The sequence below is a fragment of the Astatotilapia calliptera genome, chromosome 6, assembly GCF_900246225.1.
Source record: "Astatotilapia calliptera chromosome 6, fAstCal1.2, whole genome shotgun sequence".
NCBI lineage: Eukaryota > Metazoa > Chordata > Actinopteri > Cichliformes > Cichlidae > Astatotilapia > Astatotilapia calliptera.
Window position 1 is genome coordinate 15,555,895 of NC_039307.1, and position 21,024 is coordinate 15,576,918.

A 21,024-nucleotide genomic window follows, 5' to 3' on the forward strand; every position below is an offset into this window, starting at 1 on the left:
CTACGTGGTGTTATACCTCCATCACCTGGAATATACAGACAGTACCAGCCGGTCACTGAACGCTGAGCTGCTGTTTCCCTCTATGGGCACAAGATGGCGCAGTTACTTTTTGTGCCAATATTCAACAGGTCTCATGGAGCAGCTGGTCACAGAAGATTTCCAACTCAAGAGGCATGTATTCTGAAACCCTGCACAGAAAAAAAAGCCTAGAATCTGGTGTGCAAATGTTTTATTTTTCAAGACCCGACCCGTGTGAAAGTACAAACGCTGGCGTCATTCTGCAACTGAGTATGGCTGCTATCCCGAAGCAGTTTGGTTTCCAATAAGAAACCAAGAAAAAAAACGCTTAATTGCTCTCCAAATAATCTAAACACTCGAATTTAACATAGTAGAAAGAGCACATTATTGGCGCACTCCACAATTTAGTGCCTGTTTCATTTTAAGTAAACCTAATCCCTCCAACTGTTCCACTGTGGACAGAAACCTGAGAGGGACATAAGACCTTTCCTTTTGTCCTTCTGAAACATTTTATGTTGATGTCGTTTAAAAATAATTACACATAACAGAATGAAATTAAGTCATTTTTAAAATGGTGAAATGCCAATACTAAAGTAAATGGTAAATTAGGACCAGTTTGGCCTTGGGCAAAAAGAAAGAAAAAGTAGAAGAGGAAGAAAACTGCAAATATTTCGTGGATATAGCAGGGCTTTTACTGTATGGAAGGGTGATTTCACTGTTTTCTGCTAAACGTGCTCAACCCAGCATAAAGTACCGGATCAACTGGGGGGGGGGGGGGGGTCTCTCAGATTCACACTTCTCTGTCTTCTCTCCTGAGGTCATTTGCGCCCCACTACCGCAACAGTCTCCTGAAGCGCCACCAGTGGACGTCGTTGTTCCGCCTGCTGTCACCCAAGATGAGCTGACCTAAAGCCGTGCCAAGCAAGATCCGATCCGCGCGAGAGAATATGTGGAGAGAGAGAGAGCGGGAGAGGGAGGGAGAGAAATTTTGAAAAGACCGGCAGGAGGAGCGGGACTTGCTATAAGGACACAAGCGACTCTTAAATCCATCCGTTTCTCTATTTTTACGCAAGAGATTGGAAGAAACAAACAAACCGAGACCAGCGAGTGAGAAAAGTAGCGCGTCTTCGCCGGTCTTTTACATTATTTAAAATAAATCTCAGGTAAAGTGAGCTTTTATAGATTTTAGATAAGCAAAATTAGGAATAAATATACTCCAGTTTTTTATCACTTATATTTTTTTTTATCAGATATTAATATATTTTTGTGTCATCACTAAAATAACTCACTCTTCGTGCTCTCTGTGTTCCCTCTCAACTCTGCAGACACACTTGGGGGATCACGGAGCCACCATGATAAGAGCTGTGGATGTTGTGCTGGTTTTGCTGCTCGCCGTGTCCCTGTCGTGCAGGAGCGCCTCTGGAGGGTACGGGATGAGCATGTTTGCAGCACAGACCTCTCCTCCGGATCCCTGCTACGACGAACACGGCAACCCGCGGCGCTGCATCCCGGACTTCGTCAACTCCGCCTTCGGGAAGGAAGTGAGGGTGTCCAGTACCTGCGGCAAGACGCCGAGTCGCTACTGCCTGGTGACCTCTGCCGAGACAGGAGAGGAGAAAACCAGAAACTGTCACACCTGCGACGCCTCTGACCCCAAGAAGTATCACCCACCAGCGTATCTAACGGATCTTAACAACCCTCACAACCTCACCTGCTGGCAGTCTGAGAACTTCATCCAGTACCCGCAAAATGTCACCCTGACTCTGTCCCTCGGCAAGAAGTTTGAGGTAACGTATGTGAGCCTACAGTTCTGCTCGCCCCGACCCGAATCCATGGCTATTTACAAGTCCATGGACTACGGGAAAACTTGGGTACCCTTTCAGTTTTACTCTACCCAGTGCAGGAAGATGTATAACAAGCCCAACAGGGCCGTTATCACAAAACAGAACGAGCAGGAGGCAGTCTGCACGGACTCACACACCGACATCTACCCTCTGACCGGCGGGCTCATCGCCTTCAGCACGCTGGACGGCAGACCGTCGGCGCATGACTTTGACAACTCCCCGGTGCTGCAGGACTGGGTCACAGCCACGGACATTAAGGTCATCTTCAGCAGGTTGCACACTTTCGGCGACGAGAATGAGGACGACTCGGAACTGGCCCGGGACTCGTATTTCTACTCAGTGTCGGACCTGCAGGTCGGAGGGAGATGCAAATGCAACGGACACGCATCTCGGTGCGTAAAGGACCGAGACGGGAATCTGGTGTGTGAGTGTAAGCACAACACCGCCGGGCCCGAGTGCGACAGGTGCAAACCTTTTCACTACGACAGACCGTGGCAGAGAGCCACAGCCAGGGAGGCCAACGAGTGTGTCGGTAAGTCCCACCCGCGGCCCTCCATCCCGGAGCGACTGTCTGATGACGAGAAGTGTTTCTTAACCTGAAATTATGAAATTAGAATTGCGGTGGCAGGATGTGCTGATGTGTTGGAGATGTGGAAAATGTATTAACCTAACCAGGTAGATTGAGAAATGGAAAGATTTTCGTTACGCAAAATTGTGTGTGTCAATTATATGGTTTAATAATAATAATAATAATAATAATAATAATATTTTCTTTAAATCTGCCAATAATTTAATTGCTTTAGTTTATTAAGCTCCAACAGTCCCTTCAAATACAACCTTTACTGCGGTTCTGTTTAAATGAATACTTCGGCCCACGTCCACGAGCATATTTGGATTTAAGTCACATGCAACATGAAATGCAATTTGAAAGTCCATTTAGCTCGTCGCAGGCCATAATGGAGGCTTTTAAACCACCTCAAACGGGACCACTGAGCCTAATGACCCACAGCATCATTTCTCATTGCTCGACTTCACCGCTACAATAAAGCGATGCCTTTTAATTTATCTGAAGAATCGTGCAAAAACTCGCCACACTGCTAATTGAAAACAGACCCTTCTTCGTTCCTCAATCACACAAGTATCTCTCAACAAAATCGATCAGGTCTTATGACACAAAGCACAGAAAAGTAGATTTATTGCTATTGGTTATACAGTTTATTGTTACATTCAAGCACGAGAACATGCTGCAGAGAAGAAGAGATGTTATTTGCTTTATTGGTTGCAAATGTGAGTAATTCAAATTAAATCAATTTTAAAACGGATTATAACTGTGCAAAATCCTCAAATTCGGATAGCATAGTTAATTACATGATTTCTTTTTATGCAATACCAAAAAGAAACAGGTGTTACACACAAAAGAGGCAAATTTCACGATTTTATCAGCGAGTCAGCTCTTTGTGTCTGCAAGTTTCATCAGCTGCTGAGTGATAAAAGTGATCAAAGTTGCAATAGTTGTATTTTATTATAAGCTGGCACGGATAAGTAACCCTGTAGATTGCAGATAGTGCAGAATGCTTTTCAGATGGCTTGGATGGCCAAGTTATGCAGGCTAGAGATTCAGAAAAAGCTTGTGGGCATTTCAAACACTGTAAGAAGTCATTTAGGAATTGTTTGTGCAGATTAGTGAAATTGTCAGTTTCATCCCTGAATCTCAGTGTTGGAAAACATTTAAACAAAAGTTTTTTTTTTTCTTTTAGTGTTCCTGTGTGGTGATTTGTATCAAATCTTTAATGAGGATCTTTATTCACCGTCCTTTCTTTGGCCATGCTTCATATTAAAAATTCTCTCTTTGCATTTTATTTTAAAAATAACTTTGGTTTTATTTTAATTACTGTATACAGAGGTGTTAGAATCACGTGGACCTTAAAAGCAACAGTGTTGCAATAATCTGAAGTGCAGCCCCCAGTGTAGGATGTCGATGAAACAGCCAGAGAGTGAAAAGGACAAGCAAAAAGATGACTGATGATAGACACTAAAACAAAACCCTCAGTGTAACACTCTACAATCACAGAAAGACACATCCATCACAAACCAATTCAGACCCTTATATTTTCCATTCAGCTGCAGGTCTGCAGGGGGAAAGGGGCTCTATATTGTTTGACAGTCACAGCACATGTCAGCCACTCTGACACATAGCAGCTGTTTAAAAGGTTTTTGTTTGCTAGTGTTGCCCATTTCTAAAGCTCTGGGACATTCCTAGTGACAGATGTGAACATGCTGCTAAGTCAACAGAAACAGTGGAAGCTGTTCATACTGTAGGAGAAAGTCCCAGTTTGTCCAAGGAAGCAATAAAACCCAAGAAAAGAGTATTTTTACTCTTTATAGTTTGTTTTTCTTGTCAGGTAACCCATTTTAACTTGCATGCTTTTAAATATAAAGGTAACTAATAACTAACCCAAGTAAGTGATTTTGCAGCTTTATTTAGTCAATATTATTTATTTACTATTTTTAAAAATAAGTGTTTGTTTTTTTGGTCATTTAAAGGTACAAAACATTGAGATAAATGAAAAACGTGTTGGTCCTTGTTAATGTTAGATCTATCATCACATTGGGTAGAGGGACATTTGGAGACATTTGTAAATACTGGCAAAATTATTAAACAGAAAAAAGGCACAAGCCCTGAATCATATATAAACTATTTTATTTAACCAATATCATTTACACTTTTTTATACCTGACCAGAAAAAATAAAATTATATATGCATATATATATATATATATATATATATATATATATATATATATATATATATATATATATATATATATATATATATATATATATATATATATAGATAGATACATTGCACTGGATTCACAAAAGTGTGAAAATGGCTATTTTTAGAAAAGTATTTTAGTTTTTAACATTTTGCAGGTTTTGGGAAAGTGTGTGTGCATTTTTAAGCTGAAGCAAACACTAAATGTTGGTGAGAAGTAGATCTTTGTAAAGAAACTGAACAATAGAAGAGGGCGAGTTACATGGAAAACAGAACCTTTTGATAACTTTAAATATCACACTAACATCTGAACAAAAGAGAGGAGATGGTTGAAAGGATCTCGTAAAACTTTGTTGATTACTTCCATCATGATCAGACAGATCGGGCAATCTTGAATGTGCATCTCGATGCATTTGGGTGTCTCGACAGCAAATTCTAAGTCTGTAATGCAATGAGCTAAATAACACGAATGACGTGGAAGTGTCCTCACTCAAGCCTTTTAGGCTAAATGACGAGCTCATTTACAGAAATCCCCGTCAACTGTTCAATAAAGGAAGGCGATAAAGGAAGGTTTCAGCTTCTCTGGAAAAAAAAATCACAAATGTGATTCTTTTTTTCCCCTAGTTTGCAGTTTTTGCGTAATTTACTTGATGTCTTGGGTACAAGAAGAAGACAAAGTGTTTTGAATAATTTAGGAAGATTAAGGACGATTGGGAAGAGGGCTAAAAAGCATGCAGAATGAGGGGACAAGTGCCGTACTGCAAGGGCCAGCAGGGACAGAGGGAGGGGCTGGCCGTGAGACGAGAATAGTGAAAATGAAGTACATGAACCTAATCCAGGGGCGGGGTGTATGTCGGATAGGTTGGAGGGGGGGCACATGATGGAGAAACTGTGTGAGGAAGAGAGAGGCAGTGAATACATTTTCCTCAGTTGTTCATTTTACAACTCAACATATAAAGAGTTTAGGATCAGGAAGAAGCTCTCCTTCCTCTCTGAACTCAACCACCATAATGACCTACAGAATAGAGTTGTACATATTTCCACGAGACTCTCTCAGTTTGCAATCTTTATGCTTTTGCTCACTCATTGTTGGCATGTAGGGTCTTTCACTCCTAAAGCCTGAAACATAGGTTTGATTAGCTTGTTTGTTTTTGATTGGATGATAATTTTTTAAAGACTGAGTAATGCCTGCAGGTCTTTCTTTATAAAGGCCTCTTAGACTGCATAAAACAGGGTACCATGTTGCCCTGGGTTTCAACTGTGTCAGTCTAAACCCTTGACAAATGGATTCTGCAGGGCACTTTTTCTACCAGTTGCTGCTGCTGCTGCAGCTCCTGAATGGTATACCTGGAAATAAAATTAAGAACTAATGTCTTTTCTCTTCTGTCGTGGTAAGTGGACACTTTTTAATATTACTGGAAGAAATTCAACGTGTGAAAGTAAGACGGAGCCTCATTTCCAGTGGAAATTACACCTCTTTCCATATCCCTAAATCATTTGGGCGACTTGTGATCTGTGCTTGTTTTGCCCCCAGTTATCAAGATCTACACAACAGAAAACACAAAGTACATTCAAATGTTCCCAGGTGCTGTTAAGAGGCAACTGACTGACAGTGTCAGCCACATGCAACTATATTTGAAATTGTGTTAATGCCTTGTGATATGTGGCTAAAAAATAAAATAAAATAAATTAATAAAAATCAAGAAGAACAAATAAATGAATTCTTTAAAACAGCTGTTTTCTGTTAGGTGATGTATTTCTTTCTTAATTTCATGGATTTTTGCCAACATCTTAACAAAGTTTAGGATCATTCCAGAGCAACAACAAGAGAGAGAGATAACAAAAACATTTCCAGCAATGTTATCAGGACTTTGCAAAATTTCTTGTAACCAATGAAAACACAAGAGTTTATTTTTCCTCCGCTAACCATGGTGCTTTCAACAACTATATAAGACAAAATCCAGTACTGAAAATTCTGAAATGCAAATGATGCCCTGTAGCCATAGACATGCTGTTCTTTAACTCTTTGCAATCTTGACAGCCTACTAGGAGTAACCCTTGAAGCCCTTTTCTGAACAGCGGATTCTGTCATATTTCAGACCTGCTTGTAGAACAGCATGACTGGGTTTCTGCAGCTACCTTTGGAAAAACCCAGAAATTATTCTTAATAGCTGTCAAACCACATCCTCAATGATGTATTCTAAGGTATCAAAACTTGTCATTAAGGCTACAGGGCTTATTGTCAGATGCTCTCTTTATGTGCAAAACAGTTAATCAGAGTTTGCCATTTCTATCCAAGCACATTAGACTGAGGGTTGTATTCTCGCTTTCGGCTGATTCTGTGAAACCCTTTCCAGAGAGTGATCAAACGTTACACCCATGTGGTGCATGTTTTCTTTGCGATATTTGTTGCCCTTTTTGATTTCATTGTTTAGTTGTGTTGTATACAGTCAGACACATGTTTTTATGTGTGCAAAAGAAGTCCCGGCCAGTCGGTTGTCAGCTGGACAACAGAGATATCCTACAGGCCTTAGTTCGGATGTTTCCTAGCCATTTTGTTTGTTTGTAACCTTTCAAACTGAGGTTCTGGTTAATGTTTAAGCAGCTCACCGTGCACTCTTATAAACCGGCATCCTTCATCTTCAAAGCTGCCGGCAGGATGCATTGTTAGTCTCAGTGGCAGCAAACAGTGCTGGGAATAAACTGACGGCTTAGCTTTGCACTTTGCACTGTCATACTTTTCTTCACCTTCAGTGTTTCACTGACCCTTTTCCTCTGACGTGCAGTCATGGGTAGGCACGCACATATGCTCACACGCGCGCGCACAGTTTCTTTCAGGTCTTTATCCGTCAGTTCAAACGGGGGGGGGGGGAATGGCCTCTCTCTCACTTCTAGAACTTCTTTCCATGAGCTCTTATCAGTGTTTATGACTGGTTTTGTAAACCGCGCTGCAAAAAATAAGTCGTGCACGGTCCAGACGACTGGCGAACCCTTCTGTTTTAGATTCGAAGACCTGCTGTATCTCTCAAACAGACAGAAACGTGGACGCAGATTGTAAGCAAGGCTGATGGTACAGTATATCAAGTGCTCTAACTAAACACTAAAAAAAGACATCCAGGAGAGAGACACACAGAAGCACGCGCACACACTGCAGGAGCAGTAAAAATGAAAACCTCTCTCCTTTCTGTTGTAGGATTACATGAGACTATATGAGCTGTGTCTGCTGCTGTAGCCACTACTACTGCTGTCATCTGGGAGTGCGAAGCTCTATTTTTGCACTTGTATATCCTCACAAGGTGTTGGGATGAGATGCTTTGACACACACCGCATTGCTAATTTAGCTGAGAATCTATGCTAAGAATTCAAAAGCTAGTTACATCTGAAATGTAAATACTTGGACTTATGAACTTTCACCCTTGGTCAGTATTCACAGCTGTTAAGTCCTGTCACCATCTGAGAGTTTTAAATGCACGCTTACTGATAAAGAAAAATACTTTGATGGTACAACTATTGAGCTGTCTGATTACATGTGTACAGTCAGGTGGGTGTTTCATTCACAATATAGCAAAAATTCAAGTAAGATTGTGAACAAACTAAAATTAGACTTTGTGTAAGGAGGTAGCCAAAGTGAAATTCAGTTCCTGAGGCACAGGGTGAAAAATACTCTGCATGAAAAAGTCCGTCTGTTTCAGCAGGATTCTGAGTTCGAGCCTCAGAAGGATACTAAAGTATTTGTGTAAATCAATAATGATAATTTAATAAAATAATTACAATCAGAGGACTTTAATAAAACAGCTACTCTGCACACTTTTGCAACCAGAGACTGTACAATCCCCAGGAGTGAGATCATTCCTAATAGCGATAATTTTCCCTCAAATAGATGTGACAAATAGTGTAGATACTGTTGGGTATGTTGAAGCATGGGAGATCTTGAAGTAATTAATGTCAGTAGTTGGCAGCGGCCCTTTTCGGAGCTGGAATTTTGGAGCTAGTTGTTGCTTGTCATGAGGCCTGTTCAAGAAGCAGTTCAATTTTGATGCTATTCCAGTTTTGTGCTGATAATAAACTCTGACAGCCCTTTGAAGACTGGAAATTAGCGTATATCAAAAAATGTCTGTGGTTAATGTACACATAGATTACGTGTGTGTATGCGAGTGTGTTTGCTCTGAGAGGAAAAATACAAGCGAGGCTGGCTTACTTTTTGGTTTGAAAGCAACGTGCTCAGCTGTCGGAAAAGACAAAAATCTGCTGTGAAATTTCACAGCCTGTGTATCTGTTGTGCAGTTCAGTGTCCTTTGGGCAAAGCGAACCTTTCGGCGACTGTGGTTTTGTTTCATTGCTCTGGCTACAACGCATAATGCAACACAGACCCTGCTCACAGTGTGAGTCCCTTTTCTCAGCCAGCGCCTGTGTGCATGTGTGCGCGAGCGGGCCTCCGTGCACATGCTCGTACCAGAAATGGAACTTCAAGCTTGTTTTTGAGAAATCGCTGGTAGGAAGCCATATTGCATCTGAAAGAATGCCATATTGCGTTACTCCGTTGGCTTCTGGCCTGCGCTCACTTCCTCTTGTCACCCTTGCTGAAGCTTCAACTTACTGTGTACTGTAGCTTTTTTATTACAGCATTCAAACAGCCCAGAAACTCAGATTGTAGTCATCATTATAATCATCATCATGCTCTTGATTATGATCAGAAGGATCAGTGCTGCATACCTGTGGAAGAAAACATTGACCCCGTGTGTGTGAGTCTCTGTGTGTGTGTGTGTGGCATATTTAAAATGTTTCCATTCAATCTGTGCCAATACTCTCCTAGCAGCTGGTGATAATTGGTCTGGCCAACGAGATCCAAATGATCTTTTCCTCTTCTTTCTCCCTCAAACACAGTAATCAGGTGTATTCTCAAGGGAGAAATCTAGGCGCACTGCACATGCCCGCTAAAGACTTTCGGCTATCTTATTAATCCGGTTCAAACCGCAAGCATAAAGTAGGCTTTCCTTACAGCGATGACAGCTGTTTCGTTATTTTTATTGGAAGGCTTGGTTTTCGACAGCTCGGCGAGCTCAATCATGGCAGGTTGCCTTAGGTGCAAAAACTTAAATGCATTACAAATATACCAAAACAGTGTTCAAACATGACTTAGGTGGCTCCCAAACATCTGTACAAATTCTGCAACGCAAAAGACCAGAGGGACACAGGCTTTTCACACACAGCTGTACAGATATTCCTCAGATATTCCAGATGTTCCTCGTGTATGTATCCAATGACAGAGGGAAGACGCTCCTTTCAGTCATAATACCTGCCTGTTGTCTGCAAGCTGTTTTTTTTTTTCTGCCTCTTTGTGTGTTTCAGTGTGTCTTTCATCTCTGTCAGAAGGCCTTGACATCATTTGGTGTATTTGTTTTTACTGTAGAGTGTGTGCCTGCATACATCTGTGTGTGTGTGTGTGTGTGTGTGTGTGTGTGTGTGTGTGTGTGTGTGTGTGTGTGTGTGTGTGTGTGTGTGTGAGAGAGAGAGAGAGAGAGAGACAGAGAGTGAGAAATGGAGACTGTGTCTGGATTTCTCTGTCAACTTCATTTTCTACCAGTCGGTGTTTATGCAAACAGTAATGCTCTCTAGGATGTGAGCAGCTATTCAGCGCCTGGGGAGGTGTCTCTTAATGAATTAATTGATGACTTGATGCTATAGTGAAAGTTCGACTTAGCAGAGGGAGGATCTCCATGTGCTGTGGTTTTGGCATAAATCGCAGCCTGAGTACATGTGTGTGTGTGAGAGAGAGAGAGTGTGTGGGAGAGAGAAACAAAGAGACGGATAAGGAGGGAGAGGGGTGGTGGAGTGTATGTGATGGAAAGCTTTGGTTTGAGAGGGTACCAAATGACTGGGGGTAATTAAAACCCACACCAGACAATATTAGTCTGCGTTCACACATTAGACACAAGACACTTCAATGCCTCACTCCTCAGCTCTATGAATCACAGCCTGCCTGTCTCCTACATATTTTAAGCACCCGCACTTACACCACAGAATAAGTGCTGTCACATAGACGTGACAGGCAGGACACTGTCTGCACCGTTCGGTGGGAAAGGTTCCCAGGATTCAGCTCTTTGCTACTATAAGTGGGAGGATGAAAAGTAACACTGTTACACTAATGCTTTATCCACAAAGGAATTATTTGGAAAATTCATATATTGTCTCAGATTCACAGCGTCCACTTAGACATTTAGTTATTTATTTAGCCTCCACTGTTGCTGTTTCATTTCTTTCAATACTCCACCAGTTTTGCAATTCCTTGCTCTAACAGCACGGCTGAAGTGAGACAGTGTAAATAATCAAACTCACTACGGATCTGAATGAGAACCCGAGGAAACTGCATTCTCGTACGGTAGTGTCTTCTCAATCACGTGGCTAGCCCAACATTTTACTTGAAGCTTGTGATGAAGACAATGACTTGTCAGTATAGTGTTTGAACAAATAACACATAACACAATACACAATGGGTCATATAACCATAAAGTTCAACAACTGGACTTTTTTATCCCAAATGAATGACACTGTGGTAGGTGTTAGGAAGAATGCAGATTTGAGCGATTTAAACTTTCTTCAGATGTTGATGCTATTATCTACATTATTACAGTCTACACTCAGTAGTTTGGTTTTGAGTGAGTGACTGCGAATGTAGTCTTGAGCCTTACCCTAACACAGAGCTAAAGACTGGGTCAAAGAAATTGCGTAATCTTACTGTTTTCTAACCATTCCTTCAGATTTCACAGTCACACTCTTCAGACCCAAGTGATACCAAAGTAATGGCAAGTCCCACCACTCAGCAGCAATCTTTCTAATGCCCTGAGATAGCTATTCATTCCACTACTCAGAGAGTTGCGTCAATACACCACAATTGGCTCGATGTGGAATACACATTGAGCCAAAGAAGATGATTGGCTTTTTAATAGAAGGGTGGGGCAGTGGGTCAGACAGCTACCATCTCTGGCATTGCAAAATGCACCCATAGAGTTCTATTCAGGACTCTTTGGTGCTCACTTAAGTGGTTATTAAAATCTGTTCAGCTTGTGTGCATAACACACAAAATATTCTATGCAGGTTTTTTTTTCTAAATATACAGTAGTACTGCTAAAACACGTTAAGTGACATTATGTAAGAATTCAGCAGGCTTCCCCTTTAAGCCCTTCAGTTTATGCACGAGTCATGATCACTCATTCATGCAGTCATCGAGTCTGTAACACACTGTAAGCACAATCCTGATTCATGGCCACTATAGACGGAGCAGAGCGGTCCCACTTGTTAACGTGGGTCATAAAGGGACCAGTAAACAGAGTAAGAAAACAGAGAAAGAGAGCGAGAGAGAGAGGGAGACTGGCACTGGAGGATTATTTTCAGTTAAAAAGCAGCGAGTGTGTGCGTATGTGAGATCTGATCCTCAGGCCGGGGCCAGTGGTGCTGTAGAGGATCAGAGCTGATGACCTCAGCACCTCTTTGAGGCAGCAACCTACTTGTGGCCATTTGTAGCCAAAGCAAATATATAACATGTGAAGAAAAAGAAAAAGGAAGCAAGAAGAACAGAAAGTGATTCTTAGTGAAGAAAATTCTTAAAACTCTCCTGCACTGCACTCTGGGTCTTGCGGTGATTAGCTAATGTGAGGTAAAATCCTCACATGTTGCTTTCCTTCTTTTACTTCCAGGTAGGAGAAGCACTGACGCTGGTGCAGCATGTGTTGCTACATTACGCTACAATTACCCAGGTCTGTTCACACTTAAAAATGATAGCCTTGGCACAGTTTGTAACAATTCCTCCAAATATTCTTGTAGCTGATAGGGCTGTGTCGGCATGAACAACAACAATAAAAAACAGATACTCTCTTATGTGTGTGTGTGTAAGAGAGAGAGAGAGAGAGAGAGACATAAAAGAGAAGCAGGCTTTTGTATATGCAGCAGCTCAGCATTTGATTCAAGGTGAAAGTCCTGGCAAAAACTGCCCTGGCAGCAGTCGCACAACTCGCCGACAGGACCACCTAGCATGAGCGTGAGCACATTGTGCTCTGAAGCAGAGGTCCTTAACACTCACAGCTATAGATGATTAATGGCTGGATGAAGTTACACCTCCACGGAGCAGTCAGTTGAGCAGATCAGAGCGCCCCCCGCTGTTGCTGAAGCACACTGTTGCAGTCATCTGAATGAACTGCAAACAGCTGGAATCATCCTCGGAGGAGTAAAGCCCCTGCTGTTGCGGTTTAATTATGCCGTAAACTTGGAGACTGTAGATGCAAAGTCTCAAAGCATTTTGTTCTGCACTTAACGTTTTAATGATATTAGATCGACAGAAGTTAATGTGTGGGCAAAAGAAAAAAATCCTTCCACTTGTCTTTTACAGATTCCTTCTTTCTCTTCGTTTTTCTCAAGCACGTGCAAACAAAAAATGGAGAAACCACCTGTGACAGATCAAGCGGACCTAACCCATTTAATTTTGCACCACACGTGCTCACGTGTCACCAGCAAAAAAAAGATCCCTTCCCTTGGAATTTGTTGTGTATGTGTGTGTAAATGTGTGTGTGTGTAGTTGTTTTTGGATAGCTGACAGTAATTTGTCAGCGATGGTGACAAATGGTGGAGGCTGTGTATGTGTGTGTCTCTGTGTTTGTGTAACTAGCCAGCAGGGCACCAGGGGTTTGTAGCACCCAGTTTTCATACATGCCATTAAATTATTGTTGTGTTTGTTTGTATGGGACTAAAGTTGTCTATATAATGAATAGTTATAAATACAGCTAAAAGTCATACAATCCATTATCTTATTCACTGAAAAACTGGAGCCCCCCTGGCTCAAACTAAGTGGTAAATGAAGCTGAAGTTGCAGATTTATACAGTTGCATAAATTGGTGTCAGTCAGCAGAGGTCAGCACAAATTAAACAGATCTGAATAAGGTTGAGGAGAGAATACTGTTCAGGTCGTTTGTTCTCTTACATGGTAAAAAACGAAATACAGCTTTATAAAGTTTTATCCACTTACCTAAAGTTGATTGAGCAAATATCCAATCTGATACAGTAAGTTTATGGATACATTGTGAAATACACTGAAAATGTTGAGTAGGTAGAGCTGGATTTTAAAGCTTTGTACATTTTCCAAGGTAAGTGCGGCCAGTGCATGTGAGCACATGTTAGGTACCGAGACTGGGGAGCAGTGATGCGATGTGCCAAATCCCCCAAAAGCTGCCATCTTACCATGAATTTGGCAATCTGATCCAAGAAAGCGAAATAAACAATCTATTATAAATAAGTCAGAATCTCCAGCTTTTAAAGGGTAAAAATATCTGTTACGCACAACGATAAGAACATGATGGACACAACCACAAATAATTACAAGTAGGTGTTAGGCAAGTAAGGTGTTAGACTCCTGCATACACGGTCCTTGACACTATTAAGCGCAGCATTTTCAGTTTGTCTTTCAGGTTTTTGGACACAAAATCCCTATGAGGAAGTTAAATTGAAGATCTTTGAGAAAGAATTTTTTTGGGGGGGAAACACTCAAGTGTAAATTCTATATTTGTGTGCATGTGTTTGGCATGTGAAGCAGAATGCAGCCTTCTGGGAGGATGCTTGGGGAAAAGTTTGCGAGGTCATCTCAATTTGCCCGAGGTGATCCCAGGTTAATCCGTCACTCATTAGCTCTCACAGATAAGACAAAAGTGGGGTAAGGGGCTGCAAATCCATATGCTCTCTCACTCTCTTCCCTTTTTGTCTCTCCTCTTCATTTAGCTATTTTCAACAAGAACGAGCCCCTCTCTGTCCCTCATGGTCTTTAGTAAAAAGAAAAAAAAGAAGAAACCGAGCACATGTAATAGAATAAAGCCATGGTCTTGCCTTCTTTACCTAAGACCTTTTCCTCCTTATTAAACCCTTGCCAGCCTCGGGGACAATACAGCCAATTAATGAAGGTTGGTGTCCAACTGAGTGCAGAAAGAACTGAAGCACTGGCCCCTGCTGATTGAGCTCCTCCTTATGGAGGTCCATTATGGAGTCGGAAGGGTGGTGGGGAAGAGGGGTGACCACAGTAAAAAAGTGATGGAGAGTGGGAACAAGGAAAAGAGAGCAGCTTAAAGACAGAAAGAGACTCGTGACTGAATATGTTAACAGTCGTTTTCATTTATACAGCTTCTACTGCTGCCGGGTCTTGGTTGAGAGCGTCGTCTCTAGTGGTAATGCTGAATGCATGTGTGGGTTGCAGGGGCTCCCCGGCAGCTGTGGGGACCCCCACGCCAGCTGAACAAGTCATCAGGTTCCTGCGTGAGTCTCGTCACTGGTTTTAATAACAAAGGGACCCTCTCACTGGAGGACAAAGCAAACAAATGGGGCTAATTACGGGGGCTGATAAGGAAATTATGAGGAAATTGAGTCATGAATGGTAATATTTTTGTTATGAGATGATCGTTCGTGGCAAAAATTAATTTCCAAAAGGGGCCCCTCTGTGTTTTTTTCTGAAGCCTGGACCTGGAACTGGATGACACATGAAGGAAAACTTGGCCTCGCTCTCGCTTTCTCTCTCTATCTCTTACTCACTAACCTCTGGAGACACAAAAAGATACTGAAATGATTATGCATCGGGTTTCTGTAGATATCCAGATGTCTACCTGATGATAAAAAGAACCCGGAGAATGGACCTGGCTTTCTTTTTTTACCCCTTCGCCCTCTCCTTGTTTTTTTTTTTGTCATATTTGTATATTTTTATTTCTCCCTGTATGGCAAGGACAGGTCATTGGCAGGGGATGAAAGCTGAAGTACTAGGGAGGGTCTGTAGTCTCTCAGGAAAGTCAAAAAGCTTGGGGTGAAGAAAAAGGTAGCTGGATAGAGGAAAAGAGCTTGGCCAGATGTAGCAGTGTGTCTGGGAGATGATGCAGACCTGTTCCTGTAAGCTGTGCTTAGTAATTTGTGGCTTTGTCACTGTTTTTTTCCTCACTAATCCCAATCAAATGTATGCTCCCAAAAAGGAAAATGAAATCGTACCTTAAAAGATACACACGCTTACTCAGTTTTTATTGAATATGCGAAGACCCTTCAGGGGCAAACAGGAATCAGTGTTTTGGGTCAGAAAATGATCTTTATTATCATCTTCCTTTCTGGAGTTGTATTTCGAGGCATTCAAAGCCAGGTGGGATCTTTAGTACATGAACTTCCTAATGTTCGGAGAGTGGACAACAAAAGGAAACCCTTATGTCTCCATCAAGAGGGGACATTATTCTGCCTGCTGTGCAATTTCATAAATCTATCAAAAATACTTGTTACTTTAAAACCTGTGGCTTTTGTTCTGTGACAGCCACAGTTTCATTATGTGTGAACACTGAGCGGCACGGCTTCCACTTTTAGAAAGAAAGAGAGTATTGGGTTTCTGTGCGGGATTTCCGTAGTGGTTGACGGGAAATGAAATTAACTCGGTGTCCTTAAAACAAACAAGGTCAATGAAAAATAAAGAGTGGAGAGATCACAAATAAAGATACAGAGAAAAAAGAAACACATGAGTTAGGTTTAAGGAAAAGAATAACGGGCTCGTGTTTAGGCTGCTGCCATGGCCGGTGACCTCATCGGAAATGACACCTCTCTTGCCAGCACAGGGGATTTTGTATTTTACACGGTCTCGGTCACAGTACAATAGGCAAGTTGTGAGCGTGTTGGTCGGCGAGATCGGGATGTCCGGCCATAATGATTTTACAAATGATGGTATCATCGACTTGATCTGTATGAAATGCCAACATACCAACGGAAGGATTTTTCACCATCGCTGCTGAAATGCTGTTGGGCTTCATAAATCAGCTGCAAGACGTTAAGACAAAAAAGCTGCACTGAGAGGTCAAACTATTTTCTGAAGCCATTTCCATTAGATTAAGTTTAAGTGGCCTATTTGATAATTATAGTCAATTTTCCTGGCCCACAATCATCTTGTAGCTGAGTCGCCCTCCTGCCAGTGCAAATATAAAAGAATATCAACAGTCTCAAAATCACAATGGGGTAATATTATTCTTGACATAAATTACACAAGCACTTACATTTCACTGGGGGGTTATAGTGTTCTTTGGATTGAAATGTGGAGGGGAACAAAAGCCTTTTTTTCTCAGACCTTTATACTGAAAGTTTGTGATCCTCTTTTTTTAACCGTCTCCTCCTCCACTCAGACATTAGCTGTGTTTTGTAAATTTATTTAGCATGTACGCATACTGTTAAAATTTTCTGTATTTGATTATATTGTAAATATAAGTCCATACCTTATATTTAGCATTGTATGGGAGGCATCATTCTGAGAATCGTCATTCAGAGTGCAAGAACGTTTAGCTGAACCAAAAGATGGCAGGAGTTCTGACTATTGCAGCTGCACAACATCATTTAACTTCCTTTAACCTTTCTTATTAGAGGGAGCATCAATAACTCCTCAATTTTAGAAAATACCGCTTACTTGTTGTTTGAGTTCCTCTCCGCTTAAATGAAAAAAGTGGCGCAATACTCAGTTTACTCCCTGTAAGTCATCCGTTTGCTTGCTCTGGCAAATGCCAGTTCCCCCCTTTCACTAATTACCTTCTACCAATGACTAAATTAAAATGAGGTTTTGGATTTTTACCTCCGACTCCACTTCCCAAATGTGTCCTTCCTGTCTGAGTCAGAAGTGCCACAACTGGTTATGGAAGATATGAAATGCTTCAGTTTTTGTTAGAAAACAATTTCCTGTTGGAAAAACTTAAAGAGCTTCGGTTCTAGCAGTGCAGTTAAACAAGTGGAAGTATGTAAATGTGTTTGTGTACAAGCACACGTTCATGCCTGCGTGCACAAGGGCCTGTTCCCCAGTTTTCTATGCCAGAGAAGTGCAGTAAATGTGGTTCTGGAAACAGTACAGTAAAAATATCTGTGTCCCATCAGTGTCAGAACCAATCGGCGTGGACCAAACCAGCTGACAAACTGCTTTAACGCAGAACCCATCTGCCATATCTGCCGAAGCGTGACTCACTACTAACGAACATCGCAGTAAAGTGGCAGTGTGCATCCGTAAAAAATGTTTTTTTACTTTACTGACAAAAAATGCACTCGTATCTATTTATGAACACAGTGCTATTGTCCAGTGTTGCTTAGATTGATCATTGTTTTTTGAGCTGGATATAAAATAAATCTGAATTTTAATGAATGCAATTATTTTAAAATGCACTGTCATAACAAAAAGATGTATAAATGCTAAAATGATCGGCAAATGAGCAAAGATTTGGTGATGAAAGGACAATAAAGTACAAAAAAATGTAGCAGCTTCTTAATTAAAAACATAATCCACAGGGATACAGTTAGCAGAGACACAGAAGTTAAGTATTATAACGTTTATTATAACCTTTTTTTAAGTTAAAAAAAATTACTTTTAATTCCTCAAACTTACCACAATACATATTATTCTTTTAGGTCTATTGTTTGCCGTTATTGCAAATAATAGCCTTTTATATAAGTTATATCATGTCATTCCTGTGGCTGTATACATTAACATAATTATAGAGGCTGAAACTGGACAGAGCACATTTTACTTGTTATAAAGATCCAGTCAGGGAGATGGAAAATCTGGAATGACTTTGAGCTGCAGTGGAAAATAATACTAAATCTGTTGGATTTGGATTCATAGCATCATATTCTTGAAGGTCCTCTATTGTTATGACTCACAATAGCAGAGTTTCAAATTGAGATCTGAATTCTTTTCTGACACAAGTGATGCATATGCATGCACACGCACTTGACACATTGTGATCCATTTGATTCTCTTCTTCTCTTCTAATAATTCAAAACTATTTGGCCTCCTTGCTTGCCTGCATTTACTGTAACTGTTCATGCACTCACATAGTTTCAGAAGGCAATCATATTCATATTAAGCACACAATTAAAATGTGTTCTGTACTAATAAGTCTGAAAGATTGTAGGGGATTGTATTCTGCTACAAAATTGCAGATCGTTGCTAATGACTGTTCATTTATCATATCCTCCAGCATGTAGGTAGCTTTGAAGTTGAGTTTGTCAGTCACCGGTGTTCCCCGTCCATCACAGACTCGCACAAGCTGCAGATTGTTAGTCATGCTTCTCCAGGCCCGATAATAGGCACAGGTCATCTTATTCACATTGCTTCTCTATCATTTATCCAGTTTTTCTGCCACAGGCTAGAAAAATCTGTTTCTTTATGAGATCACCTCTCCACATTCAGCTCTGCTTTCTTCTGTTTCTTCCAAGAAAAACACCTGAGCTGGGGTAAAAGTAATGCTTGTTGCTGGCTTCACAGTCCATTTGTGACCCACAGTCGACCAAGCAAAGTATATGGCTGAAGTGAAGCCAGGCAGCTACAGCGACAAATTATTTTCCACCGGCACATTGATGGGTTAAAGAATTAGAACGACGTTGAGGAATTCAGGTTAAAGTTCAAATCGTGTCATTTTGAAGATGGATGAGAGCTGAGGACAATAAATGTGTCACAGAAGTGAAGGAGCTGGCTTTCCGTGACTATCCCACTCATTCCCTCCTCCGGAGAGGAGACTGTGCTTTAGTTGATGGCAAGAAATCAAAAATGTACAGTGTGTGTATGCAAACACAGAAATGCTCAGGAAAAATCTTCAGGTACACTTCTTTCATCAACCTGTCTGCATGCTGCTGCCCACCTTCAAGCCTAGGTGTAATAAAAACTGGCCATACTTACAGAGATGATTAGTAGCCCTAACTTCTGATTTGCTTTTGCTAAGGCTGTTTCTATTATTAGAAATTAGAAACTTTGACAGGCTCAAGATTACTGCTTAGCTTATATACTGTATGCAAACAATCACAACCTGCTCGAAATGCACCGACCCATGTCTTTGCAAATTTGTAACTCTCTCCTTGCAAAGGTACATAGATAGACAGTTTGAATTCTACTGTAACTGCAGATTGTTAAATATACTGCTATTTCCCATAGCAGTTTGTCAGTGAAATTATTCTTCAGGTTTTAGCCAGCCAGCTTGTGTGTATGCGGTGTCCTTTTCCACTGCAACTAAAATATGTTAGTTAACAAGACAGCTTGGAGAAGTCCTGCAAAATGTTTTAAAAAAAAAACTACTACTGCAAACTGCAAAAGCAGGTTATGAAATTGCTAAGACAATTTTCTTTCATACTCCAACCTGGTCTTTAGCCGAAACCTGCCCCCTGACCGTGCTATGTGTTAGTAACTGACAGGTTTTAAAAGAGGTCAGACAGCCAAGCAGCGGAGCTCCAATTTATTCTGAGGTTCAACAGGAGGGACAAACACAAAGGGATGAGAGGAATGGGGAACAGGAGGCAACGGTGTTTTACTTTAAGATTTATTTCTTTTACATTCCATCTCTCCACTCCTCTACTCCCTTTCTGTTACTAGAGCACTAGAGGATTTCCTCTCCTCTCCATCTCCTCTGTTTGACCACTGAACTAAAGTCATTTTCATGGCTTATAAATTTTATAGAGAAATTTGTCACTAATGACATCTGCAGCAGAGAATGCCTGGTTTTCCCCACGGGAAAGGGAAGCAAGGTGAGGAGGGGAGATTGCACAGTTCAAGTGGTAGCCTAGTAATGCTGACTTCGCAAAGGAATGTGTGTGTGTTGTGTGTGTGTGTAGGTGAAAGTTTGCCCCCCTGCTTAGTATGGTCATGCCACTGCAATTGCTAATTAGCATATAATAAATAGTTGAGCAGAGCTTCCATTTAGCATTGATTTCCATTTCTATGCAAATATTAAAGCAAAAATGTCCATTTTGGCTTAAATTTACCAAATAAACACTTGCTCCTAAATCAGGGAGAATGACAGGTCCTTAAAGTGCTCGTGTAAAATCTCCAGACAGCTGTAGAGTGGACCTTCTGGTGATATTTTTGCCAACTGTTGCTTCCAAAGTCAATAATGAACTTTTAGTGTCAACAAAGGATGACGTTAAAAAGGCAGAAGGATCCAGGAAACCACTTGTATCAATAATTCCCATCATATTTTTAAATGTTTACCCAGCAGAAAGAAATCTAAATCTAGCTTATCCCTACCCCAGCACTCATCCACTTACCCTTAAGCAAGGCGGAGCCGGTGCAAAATGGGAGTGCCTTCCAAATGAAGGTAGTGAACGTCACCCTGGGGCTCTGCTTCACATGCTGTAAATATAAAATGCATTTAAAGGGGGAAAAAAGTAACCGAATAAGAAAGAAAGAGAAAGAGTGGGGACAGTGGAACAAACGCTCTCTGTGTTTTCGGCCTAAAGAGCCAAACCAGCTTATATAATCTGCAAAGCATCTAACTTCAAACACCATTTATTTTACTCATCTAACAGTCACCAATCAATGTTGGCCAAATGTATTGTGTTATAAGATGATGGGTTTAAAATCTTTAGTTGAC

The 21,024-nt window shown here is 41.1% G+C and overlaps 1 protein-coding gene across 1 annotated transcript in view; it reads left to right on the forward strand.

Moving 5' to 3' along the window:
• Positions 1 to 922: 922 nt before the first annotated feature.
• The window catches only part of ntn1a (netrin 1a), a 56,906-nt gene continuing 36,804 nt past the window's right edge, over positions 923 to 21,024 (forward strand). Inside the window, exons 1-2 of the mRNA XM_026170536.1 lie at positions 923 to 1,181; positions 1,344 to 2,394. Coding sequence (XP_026026321.1) covers positions 1,371 to 2,394 — 1,024 coding nt within the window. The 5' untranslated portion in view covers positions 923 to 1,181; positions 1,344 to 1,370. The remainder of the gene's footprint in view (positions 1,182 to 1,343; positions 2,395 to 21,024) is intronic.